Below are 25,205 nucleotides of genomic sequence, written 5' to 3' on the forward strand. Positions count from 1 at the left end.
TTTTTCATTGACCGCAAACTTTTTTTTGTGACAAAATTTCAAATTAAAGCCAAATCAAAACCAATTTCATCTTTTGGATAAAGATGAGACCTTATAAAATACCTTCATCCTTTTTTTGTCCTCAGGGAAGACCATTTTTAAATTTTTCAACACTTTTCCACAGTGTCAGAAGACGTCAGTTCCATTCAAATTCAATTTCACGAAAAAATCACGGTTGCTAAGAAAACCTAGTTACCTTTGAAAAATATGGCATGCCAATTATAACCAAAAAGGTCGGCTTTTGAAAAAAGTGAATTCGTAATTGTGCAGTTATGGAGCTATAAAATATAGAAAACCCCGCTGCACTACCTGCTGCAGTGTTGGTAAGTGCAAACAATGCATGTTCGAGGTTGTTTATACATCAAAATATCATCAAATCGTCAAAATCGCAAAAATCGTTGATTAATGAAAAATAGTGTTATTAATGAGGTCCATTAATATTGAAATTAACAAGCGGACAACGGAAAAAAATATTAATTGCCAGTTTTACAAAAATAATAAAAGAATGGCCTTTTTAAAATCTCATGTTTTTTAAGCAAATAAATTTCAGGCCGAAAACATTGTTTCGCTGGGAAATAACGGTGTGATATTTATGGCATCATTATTTATTTAACTATTACTACAACAAAACCACTTCCGCAAAAATATTTATGTTTCTATGGTTAATTGAGTTTTTTGCTTTTAACCACAAATAATTTTGCTAGGTAAAACATAATTAAAGTTAAAATGAAACCACTAAGATTATCCTGATTAAACTATAGTATTCTTTTTCAAAATCTATTTGCTTATTCACAAACTGATGGAATTATAATACATATGCATACCGGATGTAGAATGGATTTTGATATAGTTTGTCCAGCGAGAGATTGGTTGACATAAAAGTCACTAAATTCTATGTAGAGAAAGTAATGCCTAGCGCACGTAAAATTTGAAATATGTCCTTCAACTAGTAACATTTTTGCCCTAAAATTATGCTCTAGTGCATTTTACAGTGTTGGATTAATTTAATAAGATTTTTTTACGTGTAAAAGTAAAAATCCTCGGATATTGGCTCCCCTAATTATTATATTTTAGAACAAACCCTTAAATACAAAAGTTGTAGAGCTTTAAAAATGGTTCCCAATTCTTATTTGTTTTGTTTTTTAACATATTCCGGAAGTACTATTCCGGACACGGAATCTTGGCCAACATTTTTTAGACATTTCTAAAAAAAAATATGTAAACCAATCTTTAGTGTCATTAATAAATGACAGTTATTATTTTCTTATGACATCAAAAAAGCAGGGAAATGGCATTATCGAGTCAAAAGTTGGGTTATATTCAATAAAGACCAGTTCACACATATTTGTCAGTTAACTGTCAGTTGTGGCCAAGATTCCGTGTCCCGAATAGTACACAATAATGGAAAAAATAATTAAAGAATTTGTAAAAATAGCAATAGCTGGTAAGTGTAACCGAGGTGACAACCAAAGATGACAATGTATGATATTTGACATGTCAAACTTGGAATTGGTCGCTTCGGATAGAATACAGGAAATGTTGCTTGCATGTCTCTAAAAGACAGTCCGGAGTAATACCATTTTACGAAGTTAACTTTTTCTTCTTTGTTAAAAGAGTTCATTCTTTGAGGAATCAGCAAACACGTTACGTTTGTCAAAAAATGAACTTTATTGTTGTCGGGAGTCATGGCTATTACTATTTGATCGGTAGATTTTTAATATTTAATTTTTCTTGTCTAACAGAACCAGAAGGTAGGTTAGAAAATAATTAGAAAAGGATTTAGGTACAATTTTTTTTACACTGCAACTTTTGTGTTTAATATTTTGTTGGAAAATAATTAGGGGAGCCAATATCAGAGGATTTTCACTATTGCATGTAAGGTGCAAGTGCAATAAAATAAAAGGCAGGCTCCCAGTTTATTTAGGTGATACATTTACACAATAATAGTCAGGTAGCGACGAACAACCTACGATAGATTTTCTACCCTAATCTTTTACTTTTCATTTTGATCTTCATTTTTGGTGCCTTACCAAGAAAAATAAAAATGGGAAATACCTACTACATATAACAAAATTTGAGTGATTAGAATAGAGTACCCTTTTAATTGATAACAATTTTATACATCCAAATAATTAATTAGAAGACACAAAAAGTTAATTAATTTAATTAAATTAAGTCTGTGAAATTTATGAAACTGATACACTGAAGGTACATGAGCTATTGATTGAATCACAAACTCACATACCTAAATCCAAATTACCTGCAGTTCAAATCTAAGGTTTTTAATAGATTCTTTTAATATTTGCCTAAAGTAATGTTTGCAAAACGATTTTTCCAAGTTAAACATTTACATCTTTTGAATTTAATCAAATTAAAACTTTTAACTTCAACCGAACGATATTTTCTCAAAATCTAGGGAAAATTATTTAAGTGTATTACAGTAGTATCTAAAAAAAAAATAGTCAAATGATTTTGCTAGTTTACTTTACAGCCGCTCATCAGCGGAGATAATAACTTCACGAACGCTGGTCAGCTCGTTTGATGCCATGACAATAAGTGACACTTTAGCATTATCAATGCAGCAGTGGAATGTGATATTTTACGGACGTTTGAAGAAAAAAAAATTAATTCAGTCTACAAATTATTGTAAGTAAGTAAGAGATTGTATTGATAATCTCCTACTTCCGAGGAACACGTTCTTATAATAAGTCAGTATATAATATCTACAAAAATAATTAATTTTTTTAAAAGATACATTCTTTTATAAAGTAAACGTGTCACAAATATGGTTATTGCATGGAGGTAGTATTAACTACTGCCTCCATGGGTTATTGTTATTAGCAATCCAATATATTTATCGCACTTCTTTTAACCATAAATAATTAAATATGTTCAGTTCAGTTAACGAATTACAATAAAATTAAAGCTTACACAGTGACTTTCCTAATTATTGATTACATTCACTTAAAAAATTGTCATAATTTTTCAACAACAAATATTATCTGTTTATTAGCACTGACTTCTTTGGAAAAGATGTACATACCTAACAACTCTTAAAAATTAAGTCTTGAAACAATTTTGGGTTGACTTTACCTACTTGTGGAATTTTCGCGTTTCTTCTGGTTAGACAGCCTCAGGACGTCCTCCTACATCGTTTCCCACCACTCAAACCTTGTGCAAATGAATTTTCCTTGCCCTTTAGTTATACTAGACATTGATGCGACCATGACGCGACCTTGAAACACAACAAGAGAGAAAAACAATGGCATTTGTACAAGGTTTGAGTGGTAGGAAATGATGTAGGAGGACGAGGACGCACTAAGGGTGTCTGGCCAGAAAAAAACGCGAAGATTCCACAAGTAGGTAAAGTCAACAATTACCCAACTTTGTATACATACCTTATTTCATAACTTTCAACTACAAACTGTTGTAAATTTATCAAAGAATGAGTGGTAATAAAAGGGTAAAATTCTTGCACGCCTATGGTATCCACCGCATTTGTACCTAGTACAGAGCGTTCAGTCTGGTAATTTTACACAAAGGTCACAATAGCTGATGATGGGTTGCTTTGTAAATTCACAAAACAAGCCCTTTCATTTATCAATGCCTTTTGACTCACCCCAGTTAGAGTCACCGTAAATTAGCGAAATATCTTCCTAATTACTAGATATTTATTTTAATAAAATAAAATAATTCTTACAAATGTTTTGCTTTTAATTTGAAAATAAAACTAATACATAGGTATACGTTAAATTAATTATCATTTAATGTACTGTAATTTATTGTAACAACTCCAGTTTAAAAGCATTTTTTATGTTTTCCAATATTAAAATATGTACTTAATAGGTAAAACAGATCATAAAGTAGATACTGATAGTAAGCGAGTTCGAGAATTGTTTCACTGGACGGCGGCTGCTTGAAATAAATCAAAGAGATTTTCTAACAGTCTCAACCAACCTATTGTCTGCGACTCTTCCTGGTATTTCGCTATACTTCTCCGGAATTTCCAAGGAACATTCCTTTGTTTTGGACCTTTATTGTTTCATTACGTTCTTTGTTGTATTATAATTTCTTTTGCAAGTTCTCCACATTCTTCCAGCGTAAGTAAAAATTTTTCTGAAAAACAGAACAATTTTTCGAAAGACAACAAACACCAAGATCAATCATAAGCTTTATAGGCTACATGCATCGACATCTTTCCAATAACCGAATAAGCCTCAGAAGATCTGTATCGTGAGAGATCCGGAAATTTGCCTACTGCTGTAGAGATGGCGCTGTCACAATCGACATGCTCAATTTTTTAACAATTCTCGTATCAAGAAGTAGGACGTACGTATATACCATACCATATCACATATGAAAAATATTAATATTACGGATTTGCTGCATGTTTACTTTGAGCGGGTTCAAAGAACTGCTCCGATAATTTTTTTTTAATAATGTGTAGGTAATGTGTTTTCTTTTAGCGAATAAAAAAACAAAATAAAAAAAGATCATGGGAAAAATACATGTTTTTAAATATAATTTAATTAAATCAGAGATAAATGATCTTCTGTTTATACACTGAGTGATTGACGAAAAACTTTTGACGCTGTGTCTAGATTATTTTTTATCCGATGTCCACGCATTCTCCGTTATCACCTGTAAAGGTGAAACGTTAAAGATCGTTGCAGTTTGTTACCAAAAAAAATGACAATGACAAATGGCTTTGTCAAAACAGTTGACTGACAACTATCCAGAGCTCACTTGTCATTTCGAGCATTTAGAACAAACTTTTCTCTTGTGTAAAGAAGTTCATGTTCTTGTAAAAAAAAAAAACTGGACGCAAGGAAAAATATTAATTTAGTTCGCACCGAAGTGTTCAAAATTATTTCATTTGATGTGTCTTTTATTCAAATCGAAAGAAAATAAGCAAGATACAGCATCAGAGGTTTTTCGTCAGTCATCCGGTATAAAATTTTCCACGTAAATATTTTTCTAAAATAAAAATATGAAAGATGTATCTAATATACATTTTTTTAAATAAAAAATGAAAGAGATCTTTTATCACTATGGGCAGAAATAGTAATACATTTACGTAACCTTTAATGAATTTTTAAATATGTAGTTTGATGTGTTTTGTGTATATCAAAAAATATGATAGAAAATACAGTGTCATGTAATTGTTCAACAATTTATCGAATTTAATTTAATTAAGTACTGTGAACTATATTTTCAAACAAAATATACTCTGACATGCGACCATTGCTTAACATAGATTATGTAAAATACAGATAGCTAGACATCTTTATAAATAAATACCAGGGTCGGATTCAGGGGCAGTGCGGCGGCAGGCGAATTCCTGAAGCAGATCATTTTTTAAGATTCTATTTACCAACATAAATGTATTCATTGTCTTTATACAGAGTAAAATTTAAAAAAACGATTTTGATTGACCTATTCAAATTCCGCCGTGGTATGTTTTTCCAACAAGAAGGTACTATCCCCCACAATGCTGAAATAAACATTAATTTTGTACTAACACAATTCGCCACAAATTGGATGCACACAAGGGAACCAATCAAGTGGCCAACTAGTTCTTTAGATCTGTCTCCTCTGGATTTTTTCTTTGGAAGATACATCCAAAATAAACGTTAATAAATTAAACAAAGTAACTAAATCTTGAAGAAACGTGTCACGAAATAGATTTCAATATTTTATTCAACTCACCTGTCAGCTGCAAGAAGATGTCAGCTTTGTATCTACCACAACGGCAATCAGTTTGAGCAATACATTTAGATGAAATTTTGTGATAAAAAAGTTCGTAAGAATTCCAATGATAATTTAGTGATTAACTTGATTTTTTTTGTTAGTGGTTTAATGAATAATTTTTAAGCTTTTTCCTTATGGAAGAGAACATTTTTTTACGTCACGGTAAAGAAAAAGAAAGCTGTATCAGAATCATTTTAAAATTATACATTGCCGTTAAAAAAAAAGAGTACCTATGTTTCAGATCCCACTCCAAGGCCGGCTCCAGTTTCAGGAAAATGTATTATTTTTTCCCCACAACCTCATAGCCCCGCTGTACTGAAATAAAATATGGTTCGCAAATGGGAGCTAGCCGACGTTCATTCATTTTTAAAATAAATGGATCCACAATCAAACATGTAAAATACTATAGTTTGTCCAGCGAGAGATTGGTTGACATAAAAATCACTAAATTCTACGCAGAGAAAGTAGTACCTAGCGCGCGTAAAATTTGAAATATATCCTTCAAGCAGTAACATTTTCTGCCCTGAAATTATCCTCTAATTAATGAAGTACCTTAACGAATAAGAGATAAAATGAATGAAAATATTACAGTTGCAGTATTTTACACGAAGACGTGTACTCTTGATAACTACTTGCCTCAAGAATATTTAAAAGTAAAACAAGATCGTTTATATATCAACTTTATATCAATGCGAAATCAAACGACTTAATTTTGCTGGTTGTGAAATGTCTACGAAATTGTTGTGTTCAAAATAGCGGAAGATCAGTTCGTGAAGCAAAATAATATGGGGAACTTCTCAGGGGGCTAGGAGTTAAAATAAAACAATTCCTTGGGTTGAAGGACGCCTGTATTTAATTTTTCAAATAAATAAAATCAAATACGTTCTTGTTTTCACCTGCAGTAACTGGTTAATTTCAAATTAAATTTCTGACTTACACAAAATTATGGACAGTGCTGCTCGAGTATGCTTAAGACATAATACGTAATATAAACATAAAACAAAAATGGTCAAGGTTAATTTAAATTAAATCCTGAGACTTCCTGCAGACATTTGTCTGAATGACCGACTATCGTGCGCCAGTCCGAATTCAATTTGACATATTAAAATATATTCTAGAATATTAACTTTACTTATTGAATAAACATAAGAAGAGCCTGTGGCGGTAGAAGACTGAAAATTTAAAAAAGAAATATTTCATTGAAAAAAAAACTAGCTTTACAGTACAGAACCTTTGTCTTACTGCTCTGCATCATATCATTGAGTACAAGATGAACTTCTTGCTTAATATTGCAATGCAAGTCTGCTGTAACTCTTCTGGGTTGCTGCCTCGTCAACTTTCTTGATGATGTTTTAGTTGAACCATCTTTACACTTTGACACTGTGTTTCCTAAGCATCTCGCAGTGACCTTTAAGAAAAATACTTTTAACCCTTGACTAATCTGATCTAATCAATGATGATGTCAATAAAATTATGATATAATACCATTTTGTGTTATAAGGTATGAAAAGCAACCTCCAGTGGACTTTCAGTTGTAAGTTTTTCATTTATGAAAAATGAATAAGCACTTGCATCATCCTCTGGGCTGCTGGGTTGCCAGCTACAGTCAAATAGCTTCGGGTTGCCTACAAAACAGTTTTAAAGCAATATAATTAAATTAAAAATATTATCTTCATACCTTTGCATCAGTCTAGATATTGTTCGTGATATCACTAAAGGGATTCATGTTTATAAATAGAAATGTCACTTAAAATCGGCACTCGAAGGTAAACACTAGGGAACTTATAGAACAGAAACAAACTAAAACAACAAACTAACTAATCTTAAAAACTTGGAAAGTTTAAACACCACAAAAAAATAGTTAAGCAAGAAATAACGAACAAAACACACATTACTCGGAGGTTAACAATATAGAACTTAGTCAATACAAACGAACAAACTAACTTATCCCAGATAATTAAGAAGTTTTAAACACAACAAAATACCTCACTTGAAGACGAAAGAGCAAATAAACCACACACGGTGTTGACGATTCAAAATGACAGCGGCAACGACAACAGCTGAAATTTGACAATTTGCTGTGACAGAATAAATTGGCGTAGGATTACAATGCCCGCGAAATTATTTCAAAGGTACCACCACAATAATTTATTTTATTAAATTTGTTTGTATTGTATTCTAGTGCATTTTGTAGTGTTGGCTTACAAGCCTACAATTTAAACTCTCCCAATCTCTCGCTGGACGGAGTTTACATCCAGTTTAGATCCATTTTGATTCCTGTGTGTTTTTTTTTTAAATTCGCATAGGAATAACGTCGCTAGGGATGTAGGGTATATGTCATATTACATGTATACATGTATTACATTACAGGTATATTGCAAGGTTTATTTATAACAATTGGCATTGTTTATAAATATCTTGAATCACAAGTTGCGCTACCAACTCAAAATATGATATACAAATAAGTCATCTGTCACAAGTACATTCATAAGTTCACACCAATGGACGTACTATTGCAGTCTAGCTGAAAAGCAAATTTTCGGAAATTTACCTAATAATTTGTTTGTCACTGACATTTTAATAGGGCGGATGGAGTTAATTAATACTTTAACCAATTTAAAGTAGACATCTGATGAAAGAATAAAAATTCTGAAAAATTTGTGCAATATCTTTATGGTACTATTACGATCATAAAATTTTGGACATCAAACTTCTGTCACATTAAAAAAATTACTCTAAATCATGCTTTATTGAAACTGTCACATGAAAGATGAAATTGTTGTCAATTTGACACCGGTTTAAAATATATTTTTTTTAAATATGCCAGTACATTTGGGTATTTGTTTTATATTTTTTATTAATTAAAACCTCGTTCTATTCCATTTGTCTGATTTTTACAACTTTTTGAATATTTTCTCGCTAAATTTGACATTCACATTTTCAAAATAGACACAATCAAAATTGAGGTTATTAATACATAAGGGTCGTTTTAGAATATATGACAGCACGATGACATTAGTGTCCAAAATTTTTTGATCGCAATAGTACTAGGTCGATGATACAGACTGGCTACGAAAATTGGAATCACTTTTCTTCATATTGCCAAAAGATGTCGCTGTGACTATTAAAATTTTCACTTAGGGTTGGCTATGGAACATTTTTTGTTTTCCGTTGCACCTTAGACACTGATAAGTTTGACATTATAGTTAACATTATAGGTTATGTTTCAATTGAACTGACTGACATTTGTCGTTCGTTCTTGCGTGTGTCTAAAGTAACAGAAAAAATAAAAACTCGTTCAAAGCCAACTCCAAGTGAAAATTTTAATAGTCACCCGTTACAACCGGACTTTAGTCTTGCTGAGGTGGAAATTCATTCAAATTGTGTGTTTAGTGTTTTAAACAAGGTGTAGGCCGCGAAAGAATAGTCTATTTAATTATGAATTAGAAGATGAAGTCATTCTTGATACAAATAAAAAATATAAAGTAGAAATACATCTTAGCGTTCTTGACAGATATGTAAATCCCATTGAAGTACATTTCACGCTCCTCGATAATCATTGCAGTTATTTTAAATGCTTGTATGAAAATAAAAAACTTAATGGATTGTCAATTATTACTTCCGATGGCAATATTAATGATATGGATATAAACAGTTTAGATTTAAACGACGAACTGATGTCTCTCATGGTGTTCCTGAGTGATAATAATGACAATAAAAATTTGGCCACTTCTCTGCAAACTCAATTTCGATTAGTTTTTGGTTCATTCTCAGCTATCTCTTATTCTTTTCTTTTCCTTCGTTTCTCTTCTATCTAGACACTAACATTTTAAACGTAGGTAAAATAGATCTTAAAAATAATGTACATTGTATTGTACTTTGTATAATTGTAGGTCGGCATCAGGGATTAGCGGTTGACAATGGTATTAGTATTAGTAATTACCCACTAAGAATGCTTTTATTTAAAGCTGTATGTTGCATGACGTAAAATAATATGGTTACGCGTTTAAAAAGTTGTTTCCTCTACCTAGAGCTATTTACGTATGTATACAGAGTGTCCCAAAAATGGCGTACTAACGGTGGACTACGGTGTAGAAGAGATTACCGTAAACGTCAGAAAAATGTTAAAAAAATTCTATTGGACTTATTTGTTGATTTGACGGTCTTTGAAAGTGGCACTTAACAGGTCAATTATTTTGAAATATACAGGTGTCCCAAAAATGGCGTACTAACGGTACATTACGGTGTAGAAGAGATTACCGTAAACGCCAGAAAAATGTAGTTTATTTGATGAGTTTGTGTGTAAATTGGGCCTTTTTTGGCACGCGTGGGCCATTTTAAAACACGAGTGAAACGAGCGTTTTAAAGGACCACGAGTGCCAAAAAAGGCCCAATTTACATACGAACGAGTTGAATACAAGGTTTTTTGTTCGACGAGCCCCTTAAAGGCTCCAAATCGCTTAAAACCTTTAAAATTAGCTTGACGTTTCGTTTTGACAAGTTGTGACATTTATCAAAATCCGTTCACATAGGAGAAAATTCTCAAATTCTGACAGTGTCGAACAAAAAAAATTATATTGGACTTATTTGCTGATTTGGCGGTCTTTGAAAGTGGCACTTAACAGGACAATTATTTTGAAATATATGTATGAAATTGTCATGACAGCTATGTCTAATCGTACATATTATCACAAAGTACAAAATCACTCACTACCAATATCTAATCCTACATAATAAAGAATTTAGAAGCTTTGGAAATCGAAAAAATTATTTTAAATCCACTACGGTAACAGCTCTTAGTGCCCGCTGACCTGCTTCGCCCGCTGATAAAGATATAATATCTTTTAAATATTGTGGTCTCATGCCATCTAAACCTGGTGAAGAACCGGCAGGAAAGGAATTGATAGCTTCTCGAACGTTTTGCTCATTAACTATTAAAGAAAAGTCTCCCGTTTTGAAAGCGTCTGGAAAAAAAAGTTCGCGAGATGGTGAAGGATGCTTTTTTTTTTAATTCTTCAGCAACATCTTCATTGAATGAAGCTAATGAGTCATCCGAGGACAATAATTTAACAGCTCCTTTGATATCAAAATCGGCTACTTTTGCTTCCACTTTCTTAGCTAGTGATAAATGTGTTCGTCTCTTAGAAGATGTTCGTATTTGAGGTACTTCAAAATTAGAAAGATTTTCTTTTATATGCTTATTCAATGATTTATCAGATTTCTCGGCTACATTGAAAGCTCTATAAGAGAATAGCAAAAGATCCTCAAATGAAGAGATTGATTTGGACGAAAGACAATTATTAATAATTGAACTTAATTTATCAGCAGCTAAATGTCTACAAGCTTTAGGCAATCTTCTAATAGTTGGTAGCTGCTGTTTTAAATTAATAAGCAATTTTGTGATAGAAACCGTTGAAGAGAAATTAGAAGAAGTTGGTAGGTTACTATTTGTATGATACTTATCTACGTGAATTTTCAATCTGGTATTATCCTTAAAAGATTTTCCAGGACACAAATTACAATTTAATCTTTGTTGTCCACTAGAATGATTATCTTGAGATCCGAATTGCTTCTCATAATCCGTGCAATTAAATGAAGTGTTATTAATTTCTTCAGTTTTCCTTCTTGTTTTATTAATTTCTGAAGAGAATGATTTTGACGAAAACGATTGGCTCATTAGTCCATGAATCCTTGATCTATGAATTTTAAGGCCCTTTTCCTTTTTGAAATCTCTGTTGCTGAAAAACTAATTTTTCTCCAGAAATTTTATGACACTTTTTGACGTTTCCGAATTTATGTTCAAGATTAGCGTTCGAAGGACCTGCATCAGTTAAATCTTGATCACTTATTTTCCAATCTGTTGTTCGTAGACGAAATCTTGTGTCTTGAGGATATTTAAACTCAAGATAACCATTACTTTCTTCAAGAGAATTATCAAATGATGTTGACAGACGCATGGCACTCTATATTAAAACAATTGAAATTAAAAATTCAAATTTTTGAAGGAACTCTGAAGTTTCAATGCAGTGACCATGTTGCTAGGTAACTAATAAAATACAGTGCGTGAAGTGAAACACAGAAATAGTCGTGTGCGTGAAATCGAATTTCACACACTGTTTTGTAGGGTTTCTATGGTTTCGATCTTTCTAACAATGCAAAAAGAAATACACGTTAGAAAATGACCCACTTCAGGCACCGATAACTATGCGTGAATTTCAATTTTTTGAATCAATAATAGAAAAAAACAATTCTAGATGCTTTCCTTGAAAAACGTCAAAATATCAAAAACAATAACAAACAAATCAAATCAAATATTTAAATAAAATAAAAACAGATCATTAAATTAAAAAAAAAACAACATATCTGGATGTTTTTCTTAAAAAAATTTTTTTAAACTTCAAAGTCAAACATCATTTCGTCCACATCTAGTGAAATTTTTTTAATAAACAATTGTCAATGTCAAAATTAATTAAAAAACCACTCTGTACCACCCTAAAATGAGCACATATGGAGCAGCTGTATAACAATTTGACACCAAATCATAGTTAAGGTTATGTTCACTTCACTTCCCGTACCTTTCTTCCGCGAATTCATTTTCAAAACAAATTTAATGAAATCAGCAGATATCTTTTTCGAATTTGAAATAAACTCTCGCTCGTCAGGGCGCAGGTTCAGTTTCATTAAAAAAATATTGACACTCAGTGTGACTAACCGTATTATCATGAAAATCACTGTTTGGCTCATACCAACATGACAACGTTTTGACAATTGTTTATTAAAAAATTTCAATTATACGTACCTAATAATTATATTACCCCTTTTCAAAATCTATCATTAGGATTGTCTTTTAAAATTTTAATGTGGGGATGGCTGAGGATGGTTGGAGCAAAGCAACGACGTGGCAACTTTAGGTTCACCTATTCGCTGACTCAAATCTTAAAATTTCCAATTTGTAATTTCAAAGATACCAGAAATAAATCCGTCTGAACTTTTCGCTCGCATACCGGGTACCCGGTATATTAACACACATACTCGTAAGTACAATGTGATGTGATCAAAAAGAAAACAAATCAGAGGAGACGTTGCAAATTATCGGTCATGTCGTAGCGGAATCCTATTCAAATAAGCGTTAATGCATGGGCGTAGATAATTTGTAGTCTCAACGCTACTTTATAATAAATCATACCTCATGAATTTGGAATTATAATTGTGCCTTTTATTATTATTACATATTTGATAATGGAGAAAATTTATAAAATAATCAAGAGCAGCATTTTACATTAATAAGAATGTGTAATTTACCAGCTTTATTGCCATACGCGACGTCACTGGTAAGCAGATTTTGTCATGTGTCAAGTGTCAAAGAAATGTCAATTTTAAAGCAACGGTGTTGTTATTAACCTTGAAAAGAAGTTTTCGATTTCGGCACAGTACAATAGTATCCCAGAATAAGTGGTAAAATGAATTTTACCATTGAAGATAAAGCATTAATTAATTTTTAATAGATTTTTCGAGAGGTAGGTTAACCAATAAAACTACTATGCATAGCAAGTGTATGTACGCGTATGTAAGCGGACCAGCAAGCTCAGCAAACTTTTCAAATAAACAAAAGATGAGGTAGCATTCTTGATTTGTTTTCTTTTTAATCACTCGGTAGATATGTACTTAAGCAAAAAAAATGTATAATGTGATATTTGAGTTCAACACAGACACATTTTAGTACTGCATTGTAAAACGACTTCTTTATGGATTTTAATTTCATACGAATATATCGGTGTTTTTTTAAATTTCGCCTAGTCGTAGGCGTTGAAGAGTCGATTGTGAACGCACCACTCATGTAAAACGTAAGATTTAGGCAGGAGATACACAGAAATAATTCATGAAGTACGCTTCATGAAGTAAAATTTTGAACCCATGCCTCTATATGGTAGAAAGTACACAGCGTAAAGTATCATCGTTCGACGTAGAGTAAATGAACGACGAGTGTTTGAAATTTCGAACGGGTTCTAAATTTTACATGATGCTTCATGAAGCAAATCAGCTGCACAAGCGCAGTAGCAACTTGCATAGAAGCGCCGCGCTAAGTTAAGCTAACCTAACTTTTTATTTGTGAAATCTCGTGGTGAAATCCAAGTGAAATCATCTAATTATGATTGACAACGATGGCTTCTGACGATGGCACATGGACAGTAGTAAATATAACCTCAAAATGCACGTGGTGCGTCGTGGTTTAACTCGATGTCACTTTACAGTACTCTATTCTGTGTAGCTGTACATCGAGTGAAAACTCGATGACGAACGATCGATATTACTCGATTGTCGACGATCGACGTCTGTGTATCTCCTGCCTTAAACAGCTGATCGGTGATCCGTAATCTGTATAGTGCGTTCACAATCGACTCTTCAACGCCTACTATGAGGTGAAATTTAAAAAACACCCGATAATACACAGTGACTGACGAAAAACCTTTGACGTTGTATCTTACTTATTCTTTATCCGATTTAAATAAATGCACATCAAATGAAATACATAGTTCGAAAAACACTTTATTATTATCCTATTCGATATTTTTTTACGGACGATAGCCAACTTTTTTTTTTTTCAAATTACACTGTATTTATTTTTTTATTCGTTCTTATAGACAAGTTTCTTCTGAATATTCGTACATTAAAAGAAAGAACAAAAAATGTATTATAATTGAAAAAAATTGAAAATCAAAAATCAAGAAATCAAATCTGTAAATAATACAAAATCTATTCTAATATTTAGAAATAGCAACTAGAGTTGCTCAAAATTTCTTCAATGCTGTTGCAAGCACTGTCGATACATTCTAGAAAGGCCCATCTTTGCATTCAGTAAAAAATTTGGGGATATTTCGTTATTTCCTGACAGACTTGCACTATCCTTTTTCTTAACTCTATTTGGGTACCCGGTGGGGTCAAATAAACATTGTTTGGAATGTCGAATAGGTCCGTGAGCCTACTCAATCATCGATCACCAAAATTATTTAAATGATTTAAAAATACAAAATTCATACATGCATTATGTGGTACGGCGCCCGCCGTCCTGATGAAACACGACTCTGTTCAACACTGCTAATGGTATCTCATCCAGAAAGTTGCTTATTTCGTTTGATAATAAAATAATATGATATTTTGTTATATAATTATTATTATCAAATATTTATCAAACTGTTTTGACAAATGACAAATATTCAGAGCTTACTTAATCATTTCGAACATTTAGAACAAAGTTTTCTCTTGTTTATTTTGGTCACTAGATTTTTAAGTTTTGTACATTTACTCTTTAATTTCTTGACTTTTGTTTAATGAATGGGTACAGTTTTTTGCATTTTTATATTCAGGAAACAAATCTCTGCAATACTGAAAAAAAGGAGTTGATGTTCATCTGTCAAAAACTGGACGCAAGAACTTTTTTTTATTTAGTTGGTATTGAAGTGTTTTCAAAATTATTTCATTTGATGTGTCATTTATTGAAATCGGATAAAAAAAAGCAAGATACAACATCAAAGGTTTTTCGTCAGTCACCCGGTATATGTAGGAAATTTTGGAAATAATGAGTCAGAAATTCATTGAATATTACTATTTCTCAATTTTTAGATCTTTTCCGCTTTCCCTCATTTTCCAGAATAAAAAGATCGTAACAAACATTTTTTTAAAATAAATTTATAAGTTTATAAACATTAGAAGTTGGATTTGTGATGTTTTTCAAATAAACATCCAACAATTCGTATTAAACCACTCACGATGTTTCTAAAATGACCGATTCAATTATTTATGTATGTATGTATTTGATAATTGAATTCATTACCTGCTGCAAAGGTGCGACTTCTACTAAAATTTGTAAAGGATTAGAAAATAAAAAATAAATACGAGTATCATATCTATAATAATTAGAAATAATCATTTTAATTTTTAATATAAAATATGTGTTTATAGTTTAAATTATAGTTTACATAATTACATGGTTGCTTTTGTTTTCATTAATGCTGTCAAATGATAAATTTCGAACACTATTACCATTTATTTAGCGAACAAGCAGTGGTGTGAAATATGTAGGTACAATTCCTTTCCGAAAAAAAAAAAAAAAAACTAGAATTAACCGACATGAGTTTTTTTTTGATGTGCTATGTGAGATTTTTGTTACTTTAAATTTATAATAAAATGATAATCAAAGTGGGGTTATACATCTGAGTAGTGTAGTAACGAATAGGTCCATATCTTCTACAAAAAAGATTTTTTTAAACATTTTTACCTGATATTTTAATGGCTACTTAACTACGTAGTGATAAGCTGTTCCGCGAATTTTGGGGTACCCAGTATATACCATCAACAATGTCAACACAAATCTTCAAAATACTCTTTAGAATAAAATATTTTTGTAGAGTACTCTCATGTCAAAAATAAATTACTCCCTAGAATTCCAACTTTTAGGGAAATAACGTTTTTTATGTTATGTGTAATTAGAATTTTCAAAAGTAATTTTGAATGCCTAAGGTTGGTTACTTTGAATTGAGAGATTAAATCCAAATAAATATGCCGCCAGTAACCAAAATTGATTGTGAAACGAAAAATCATCTTAGAGAGAAATTAGTCATTTGCTGCCTTGCATTTTTGGGATATCTTTTTTTTGTCACCAATCTCCAACCTGACCAAATTTATGGCAACCTAGTAACGAATATCCCTAAATCCTAGGGAGTAATTTATTTTTGACACGAGAGTATAACCCTGTTGGGATGGTGCCATTATCGATGGTCCGTCAAGCTTTTAATTTTAATTCACTTGCCACATAAATATGGATAATTAATACATATTTGAAATAAACATCAAACTTTTAAGATTAAACATGTGTAGATATGCGATTCAGCTTTATTTAAATTTATATTTTTAAAACAAAAAGTATTTTCAGTTTCCAGAAAACGTCGGAAGAAAAACAGAATTTTATTCAACTCTATCCTCTTGAATTTTCAAGAGAATGTCTCTTTCGATGTGAAAGTATCTCCATCTCTGTTTGACCAATACAAATCAATATTTACATTTCAACATTGCTGTTTTATTTGTTTTGTAAAAAGTTTGTATTTGAAAAACAAACTAAAAACAATACCTTCGGAGCAATGTTTACAAAAGGCAGTTCCTTTAACTTAAAAACATGGACAATAAGAAAAACTGATTATTGTTTGTTGCTCGAAATTGTTTCCTTTTGTAGACTTTCGAGCTGCAGCAAAAATTTTTTTCATAAACCCTGCTTTGTTGAATTGGGGTTGTTTTTCAAATGGCACGTTTGCCACTCGGAACCACTATCAGATCTGAAAAATTTAGTTGAGTTAATTTGGAAGTACATAATTTATAGTGTTGTTTTAGGTGATTCCTAGAAAAGGTGGCAACACCTTAGAAATCTTAGATAAAAATGATTTATAGTTTAGGACTCTTTGATTCATAAATTTTAAATGATCAGTGGAGACCAGCACACGGATGCTATACGTACGTATGTATGACTCGCGATTGTCATAACCTAAATTTTAGTGAGTCTGAAAAATGCAAGCCTACCCCCGCCCGCCCTTGTCGGCTGAAAACCGCCCCCATGGAAGAGGGGGCAAGTAGCCTCGTGAAACTTAAAAATGCCGCCGTGAGCAACCGAATCGATACGATGGTGAGCGATCACGTGGTGCGCACTCCAGCCAATGGCGACAGAAGGCAGTCAACTTGATTCTACGGAACGCTACGCGCACTAGTTTGAAATGAGCCGTCGTCGAAGTGAGAGTGTGGCAGTGTCGCTAAAGATACGCACGTAATGTGCAAATAGTGGTTTCAACTATGATGGAGGACCCGACCCAAGTCTTGTTCACAGAGTTACCAGTTCCTTTGCTATCGACAGCGGCTCTGCTCCGTCATCACCACCATACCGCGCCTAGGTATCAGCCGTACCACCGGCTGCACCAGCCTCAACACTTCCACAATCCCATCCAGGAGCTGCACTCTCTGCAGAGGCCCTTCGAGGAAGAGGACCAAACTGAAGAGTATGACCAGGGAAAGACGCACATCTCCTGCCTGTACCCGGAAATTCTGGCCATCATCTTCAGCTACTTGGACGTGCGGGACAAAGGCCGTGTGGCACAGGTGTGCACCGCATGGCGCGACGCGGCGTACCACAAGTCTGTGTGGAGAGGTGTGGAGGCCAAACTGCACCTTCGGAGGGCCAACCCGTCGTTGTTCGCGTCACTGGTCAAGCGCGGCATAAAGAGGGTCCAAGTGCTCTCGCTAAGGAAGTCGCTAAGGGACGTGATCCAGGGAATTCCCAACCTGGAGTCCCTCAACTTGAGCGGATGCTACAGCGTTGCGGACGTGGGAATTTCGCACGCCTTCGTCGCCGACGCCCCGTCACTCTGCGAGCTCAACTTATCCCTCTGCAAGCAAGTCACCGACAACTCCCTGAGCAGAATAGCGCAGTATTTGAAAAACTTGGAAGTTCTCGAACTCGGAGGCTGTTGCAACGTAACCAATACAGGCTTGGTGTTAATAGCCTGGGGACTGAAAAAGTTGAAAAGACTGAATTTACGGTCTTGCTGGCACGTTAGCGACCAGGGGATCGGACATCTAGCGTTAGGTAACCAATCTTTAGAGTATCTAGGCCTCCAGGACTGCCAAAGATTATCCGACGAAGCCCTCAAACACGCCACGGGACTGACATCACTCAAATCCATCAATCTTAGTTTCTGTGTTAGTATAACGGACAGCGGCTTAAAACACTTGGCCAAAATGACCAATTTGCGCGAGTTGAATTTACGTTCATGTGATAATATTTCTGATACGGGAATGGCGTATCTGGCTGAGGGCGGCTCCAGGATATCCTCGTTAGACGTGTCGTTTTGTGACAAAATTGGCGATCAAGCTCTAGTGCATATTTCTCAAGGACTATTCAATTTAAGAAGTTTGTCGCTAAGTGCGTGTCAAATATCAGACGAGGGTCTGGCAAAAATCGCAAACACTCTCCACGATCTGGAAACATTAAACATCGGCCAATGCAGCAGGGTGACAGATAAGGGATTGACCACCATCGCGGAATCGCTATTACGGCTCAAGTGTATAGACTTGTACGGCTGCACGAGGATAACGACGGTAGGATTGGAAAGAATTATGAAACTGCCCCAGCTCAGCGTCCTCAACCTGGGGCTGTGGCACGTTAGGTGAAACGTATTAGTATAAATAGAAATTTTAACGTTGTATGCGTCCTCCAATGGAATTTTTGCTTGAATCGGGACAAAAAGAATTCATTGTAGTTATTGTCATGTCATTATGTCGTTTCTCTTCGGGTTCCTCTTTGACTTACACGACCAAACAAACTTGTATACATTCCAAAATCTTAAAAGCAAGCTAATTTCCAGCGGATGGCTCTTATAAGCTGTGATAGAATAAAAACGAATGACGTAAAGTTCGACTAAAGTGAAATTACCTGTATAAGCATGATTATTATTATTATTATTATATTGTTACTATAATTAACCAATGAGAACTGATTTTTAAGTAAGCATAATCGTAAAACACTTCTACAGGCCTTGTAAAATTATTTCAATTTCGAAACAACTACATTCATACAAATTCTCCTTTTCACTCAGTAGCACATGGCACCACAAAATTCTTGAATTATATTTCCATGATCAAACGCTTTTTAAAATGTAACAAATCGTGGTTTACAAATAATCTAATTTTATTCAAGTCTTATATTGAATTGTTACATTTTAAGTAGTCACTGTCATTCTTAGGAACAAACTCTGTAACAATCTTTATTAACATCGAAGATTTCTTTAAATACAATTTGAATTTACTGTTTTTTTAAAAAAATGTGATAGCGTTTAAACAATCATTTCGCAAACGATGAATTTGCAGTGTTATTTTAAATTTTCAAAAGGACTTCGTTGTCAATTATTTGTTCACGTCCATCCTCTTTGTTATAATTATTCTGTTAAATGCTATTTTACGATTCTCTCAGTTGTAATTATCATTTCGTTAATATTTTGTAAAATTTTCAGTATGATTTTCAAGTTGATTTAGTGTTAATTATTATTATAAAATTGTGGTGCAAAACTTTGTTTACATAGAATTTTTGAACTGTAAAAATGTACAGTGATCATTATAGTATTTGTAAATAAACGTAAAGTTATCAATATTTGTTACTATTACGTTATGTTTTTATAAATTAAACAAATTTAAACTTAATAAACTTTTTATCAACAAAAATATACCTAACTCCATTATTTTTACCCCGATTAATAAATTCGTTAGCGTATCGTAAAGCAACCATTTTTTTTTTTTTTGATAAACTACAGAAACTTATTTCAACGACGACCATAATAATAATAATTGTTGTGAAGTTGTTGTTTACGGGAAACAGTGATCCTCACAAAATATGTTGTTACTTGCTTACCGTTAATACAATTTTTAGTAGTAGACTTTTCATTTGATTTACATATTACATTAAGAAATATCATTTTGCTGTGAAATAGTACCTCACTATTTTGGGATGATATTTATACTTTACAACTAATAATTAATATTCAATACGGAATTAACCATAAAACATGCGATAGCATTTATATTAAAATGAAAATTTCAATCACAGTAACGTACTCAATGTCTGAAGATCATGACCTTTTTTCTTTAATTTGAGAGAGATAATCACAACGATATTACAAATAATAAAACAAAATTTAGGACAATATTAGATGATTACAAAATAATTTCTCCCTAATACACATATTAATTTTCATAGAGATTTACTTGAATTGCTACATGGATACTTTTTAAATCGTTTCCCTTAAATTCCATATTACTATATGTAGTACATAATATGTTTCTGTAAAATATATGTACGTATAGATACATTTAAATTATAATAATAAGCAACAACCTTAGTATTATGTAGTAAGTTACGATTTACCGTTTGTAAGAATGAGAATATAATATTAGTCACATGAATCAATAGTCGTAATAATTCAAACGATGTTTTTTGTTTGTTCCTATCGTCTGGATAAATTTTTAAAGTGTACCTACTCACCCCATTTCTGATTAATTTTAAATTAAATTGTCTATCAATGGTTTAAAAGCTTAAGTTTTAAAGAAAGTAGAAACGACCTATATTATGTGTGCATAGACACTGTTACCCGCACACACTCGACAAACATTCTTGTTTGGTCAGAATAAATATATTTCAGTATTTTTTATCCACTCTAATTGCTCACCTTTTTATTCTATTTTGACGTATTGTATTTAAATTTTAATCCCTGTTTTATGAACCAAGCGCATGTTGATTTAGTAATTCAAGTAATTTGAGACGTCGTTCACGCACTTTTCTAACGCAGGAAGTAACTGAATTATTTATAAATTCACCTTCATTGTGCGGGTCACCGGCCATACAACGTTGTACGTATGGCTGTAAAGTAGATATGTAAAAGAAACCTGCTTTTATACATCACCTGTATTTTTGCATAAAAAGATATCCTTGCAACTCTGTACTAAAAAGTGCTGTACATAAGTGAACAAGTACATATTGCCAACCCTCTGGAAAAGTGTACACGTGCGCTTATTACATTTTTAGCTTAGTTTTTAAACGTTTCCTCCCAGCTTCTAAATATTTCTTATCTTATGTATGTAGATAAGATACACGTAAACAAAAACTGAAACGTAGATACACACAAAGCATTAGATAAAAATATCGGTGTAGAGAACCATACATCCATGTTCTAAAATCTTTTGTAATATGTAGTCGTATTAAATATCAGTTACCTAGTTTGGAAAAAAAAATGTATGTAATAAAAATAGAGTACCTACAGAATGAAAAAAAACCTTTGATCACAAATTGGAAGTTAAACTTGACGAAAATGACAGGTTTCATTATGCTGCAGCACAGGAGAAACAAACAGAACTTGTGAAACCGCACTCTTGATCAGGTTTTTATTTGGACAACCAATAAGTGACAAATTGCATATTATTCTAATATTGGGTGATTCAAAATAATTGTGGATAAGTATGGCAACTATGTACGAAAATTTATGTGGCAACTGTGTGGATGGGGTAGAGTTGACATTTTTCTGACATTTCATAAGCGTGCATTTGATTTTTTTTATACCATTGCACCTTGATTTGACAATTTTCAAAATTGCGCGACTATGAACTGTCAAAGAAATGTCAACTCTATGGTTGACAAAGTTGCCACATATATTTCCGTACATAGTTGCCACATAAGTTTTCGTACATAGTTACCATATTTATTCACAATCATTTTGTCTCACCCAATACAAAAATTGCTTCATAAATAACAAATTATTCCATAGGTTAACAATTTTTCAATGAATTCTCTAGGGGGTGTTATGATATTCTATCTTCTTCATGTTCTTCTGCAGAAAAGTCTTTTGACAACCATCTTTTACCATAAACAAACTTATATTTACATAGAATTTCAGTCTTGTCAAGGATTTTTTTTAATTTATCAGACTACTAATAATTTTAAACTTAGTACCTAAATGTCGATTAAAACTTCAATAAAGAAGGTTTTAAAAAAACTTCTTTTTCATAATATTTAATCTTACTTGGGTCGTGAAAAAATAATGTGTACACCTCGGAAGAGAATCGTATTTTCCCCTCTGAGCTTTGTGGCCCTCGGGCTTCGCCCTCTAGCTACAAATTACACCTCCGTAAAAATCATGCATTTTTCCTCTCTAGAGGTTATGCTATTTCGTTTATAATCAAATTGATTTTATCCAATGCGATGTCCAAGTTTTAAAATTGAATTTATTTTTTAAAATTCGATTAAAATAAGTTAATTTTTTTCATTAATTTAAGTGTCACTTTTTTCTTAGTGAAAAAAGTTATGACGCCTCCAACTTTTTTTAACTGTTTTAATCCATGAATGAGCGATATAGGTACATATTCTACAAAGAAGTGATTTATTAAAATAACAATTAGAACAATTAGTAACATTAATCATTAACCTTTCTTTATAGTCCACTAGTAATTTCAGGATCTTCATCTGAATCACTCATTTTCACTTTTATTGAGACTGACATAAAGCTGACAAAAAAGATAATTTCAATAAACATATAACGTTTCCTTAGTTACCACAACTGGCCACCGCACTTGAATAAAATTGTAGCACATAAAATTACAGTTTAAATAGGTTTTCATTTAATGGAATTTTAAAAAAATTTCTAGACAATTCGTGTTAGCGTGCTTTTTTTTCACATGTGTGGATTATCAACTCGCCTACGACTCGTTTAATAAACTTTCACACTTATGAAAAAAAGTTGCGCTTCTAACACACGTTGTCTAAATAACTATTTTCACATTAACAAATTGTTATAAAAAACAGGTTTTAACAGACAATAATTTAAAATAAAACAAAGAGAATGTAAAATTACAAGTGTACAACAAAAAAAAAAAAAAAACGAAAATAAGCAAATATTTTTATTTACATGGTTGGCTGATTCATCCTAACTTTAAGGATTTTCCCATACATTCCCAATATTTATCGTTATACACACATGAAACCCATATTCCTCAGAAATGGAGATGCAACATATCATTACAAAATGTAATAACTGAGTGCTTTTTCGTAAGAACATTTTATTAAAATACAATTCGCTTTTAATTGTAGTGAGTCACTTTCAAATGCAAAACAATAAAAACTTATTATGACGCAAACTCATTGTGAATAATTCTGTGCCAATTGCGTGCGTGCATACACAAATGAGAGCTATCTCACGTAATTACACACAATTTAAAAATGTACTTCGCAATATTAGAAATTAAAATTGTTTTGTAAGGCTACCTTGGTAAAAAAAAATGCAAGTACCATTTTAGTATGTAGTTCAATCGCATATCTCGCAATTGTTGCAAAAGTGGAAATTCGTATTATAAGAGTTAGATCTAAATTAAATCATCTCATATCTCAGAAAATATGAAATTAGCATTTTTGCATATTTTCATCACAGGTGAATCATAAAATTGCGTTTCATAACCTCACATATTTTTAGCATGATGAGTATAACTTGTACAACCGTATAAGGTTCAATAATTCGTTTCACTCCATAAAATTTATAGCACTCTTTTGAATATAAATTTATAAATCTAAATAATTGATAGCACTGATTTGAAAGAAAGAAAACAATTTTTTGTGCTAATTTAAGTTGTTGAAATAAAGTAAATTTATGTTTTGTGCGTAAACATTTTATTCATTTTGAAGAATATCTACAAAAATCAATACATCGTCGAACACTATATAACTTTTTTGTCTGCAATTTACAAATTTACTCTCACTTTTAATATCGATACTTTTAGTTTTGTTTAATTTCACTTTAATTTTTAAAACATGTAGGTATTTCACATTTTCCGCAGAGGACCTGATTTATATTATTCTTCGACAACTACAAAAATCTACCAATACCAACACGCTGTTGTTTTATATCTGCACCGTATGTACATCAGCAATTATCATTAGATGTTTGGAGTGTGACAAGGATGGAATAAACCTGTCACGTGTAATATCTACATTTCAGGAGAGTTGATTGTCAGTGTTTATTACTGGATTATTAAAGCCAAGTTGCATGTCTGTTTTGTCAATTTCCTTGGCTGTTATATTTTTAAATACATACTTAATAACTTGCGTATTAAATTATGAATGATTGTTTTCAAAATAGATTTTTTTGAAAGCTACAAAATTGTTGATTTTATTTTTTACTTAGATGTACAATCTATGAACACAGTCTTTGAATATTTTGTAGGTATATGTACCTACATTCACATTTCATTCCTATCCTACCATTAATCAAAAACAAAAACAACAAGAAAATAAAGTCCTACACGGATATAAGATACAAAATAAAAACCTATTTGCATTTTTGTAAAGGTAGGTATAGATTGTCCAGCGAGAGATTGGTTGACATAAAAATCACTAAATTCTAGAGAAAGTAGTACCTAGCGCACGTAGATTTGAAATATATCCTTCAAACAGCAACAATTTTGCCCTGAAATTATGCTCTAATTAATGTATTCTAGTGCATTTTGCAGTGTTGGATTACAAGTCTACAATTTAAAATCTTCCCATCTCTCGTTGCACGAAGTTTATATGTATATATTTTTTAAGTAGATATCACTTTTTAATAATTGCATTTTTTACTAAAATGTGAACTCCAATTAAAATATGTATGTTTTTAGATATCCTAAATGATATTTCTTTGCCATCACATTTAATTCTATAAAAGTATGTTATACTTATATTTAGTAGTTAAATATTTTCAGTCACTTATAATAGTTATATTATGACACAAGTGTATAAGGAAGCCTTTAAAGCAGGACGCGAGAAGGGAGTGCTTTTAACGTCGCTAGTGCTTTAAAGGCCCTTA

The 25,205-nt window shown here is 32.2% G+C and overlaps 1 protein-coding gene and 2 long non-coding RNA genes across 4 annotated transcripts in view; 2 read left to right on the forward strand and 1 right to left on the reverse strand.

The window, feature by feature from the left end:
* The window catches only part of LOC138122651 (uncharacterized), a 63,732-nt gene that overhangs the window by 36,053 nt on the left and 2,474 nt on the right, over positions 1-25,205 (forward strand). The window lies entirely within an intron of this gene.
* LOC138123900 (uncharacterized) lies at positions 6,621-10,117 on the reverse strand. 2 transcript variants are annotated; one of them, XR_011156940.1, is made up of 4 exons: positions 7,469-10,117; positions 7,276-7,415; positions 7,022-7,198; positions 6,621-6,962 (listed from the first exon to the last, which is right to left on the reverse strand). It is a non-coding gene; the product is annotated as an uncharacterized lncRNA (long non-coding RNA). The 2 variants fall into 2 exon arrangements; XR_011156939.1 differs by having other exon boundaries at positions 6,621-7,198; positions 7,469-10,108.
* Ppa (Partner of paired) lies at positions 17,523-20,048 on the forward strand. The gene has a single exon (XM_069036894.1). The coding sequence runs from the start codon at positions 17,626-17,628 to the stop codon at positions 18,997-18,999; it is 1,374 nt and encodes a 457-aa protein (XP_068892995.1). The 5' UTR covers positions 17,523-17,625; the 3' UTR covers positions 19,000-20,048.

The sequence above is a fragment of the Tenebrio molitor genome, chromosome 2, assembly GCF_963966145.1.
Source record: "Tenebrio molitor chromosome 2, icTenMoli1.1, whole genome shotgun sequence".
Lineage (NCBI taxonomy): Eukaryota > Metazoa > Arthropoda > Insecta > Coleoptera > Tenebrionidae > Tenebrio > Tenebrio molitor.

Coding starts and splice junctions, on each gene's coding strand:
- Ppa (XM_069036894.1), top strand. CDS start 17,626: ATGATGGAGGACCCGACCCAAGTCTTGTTCACAGAGTTACCAGTTCCT.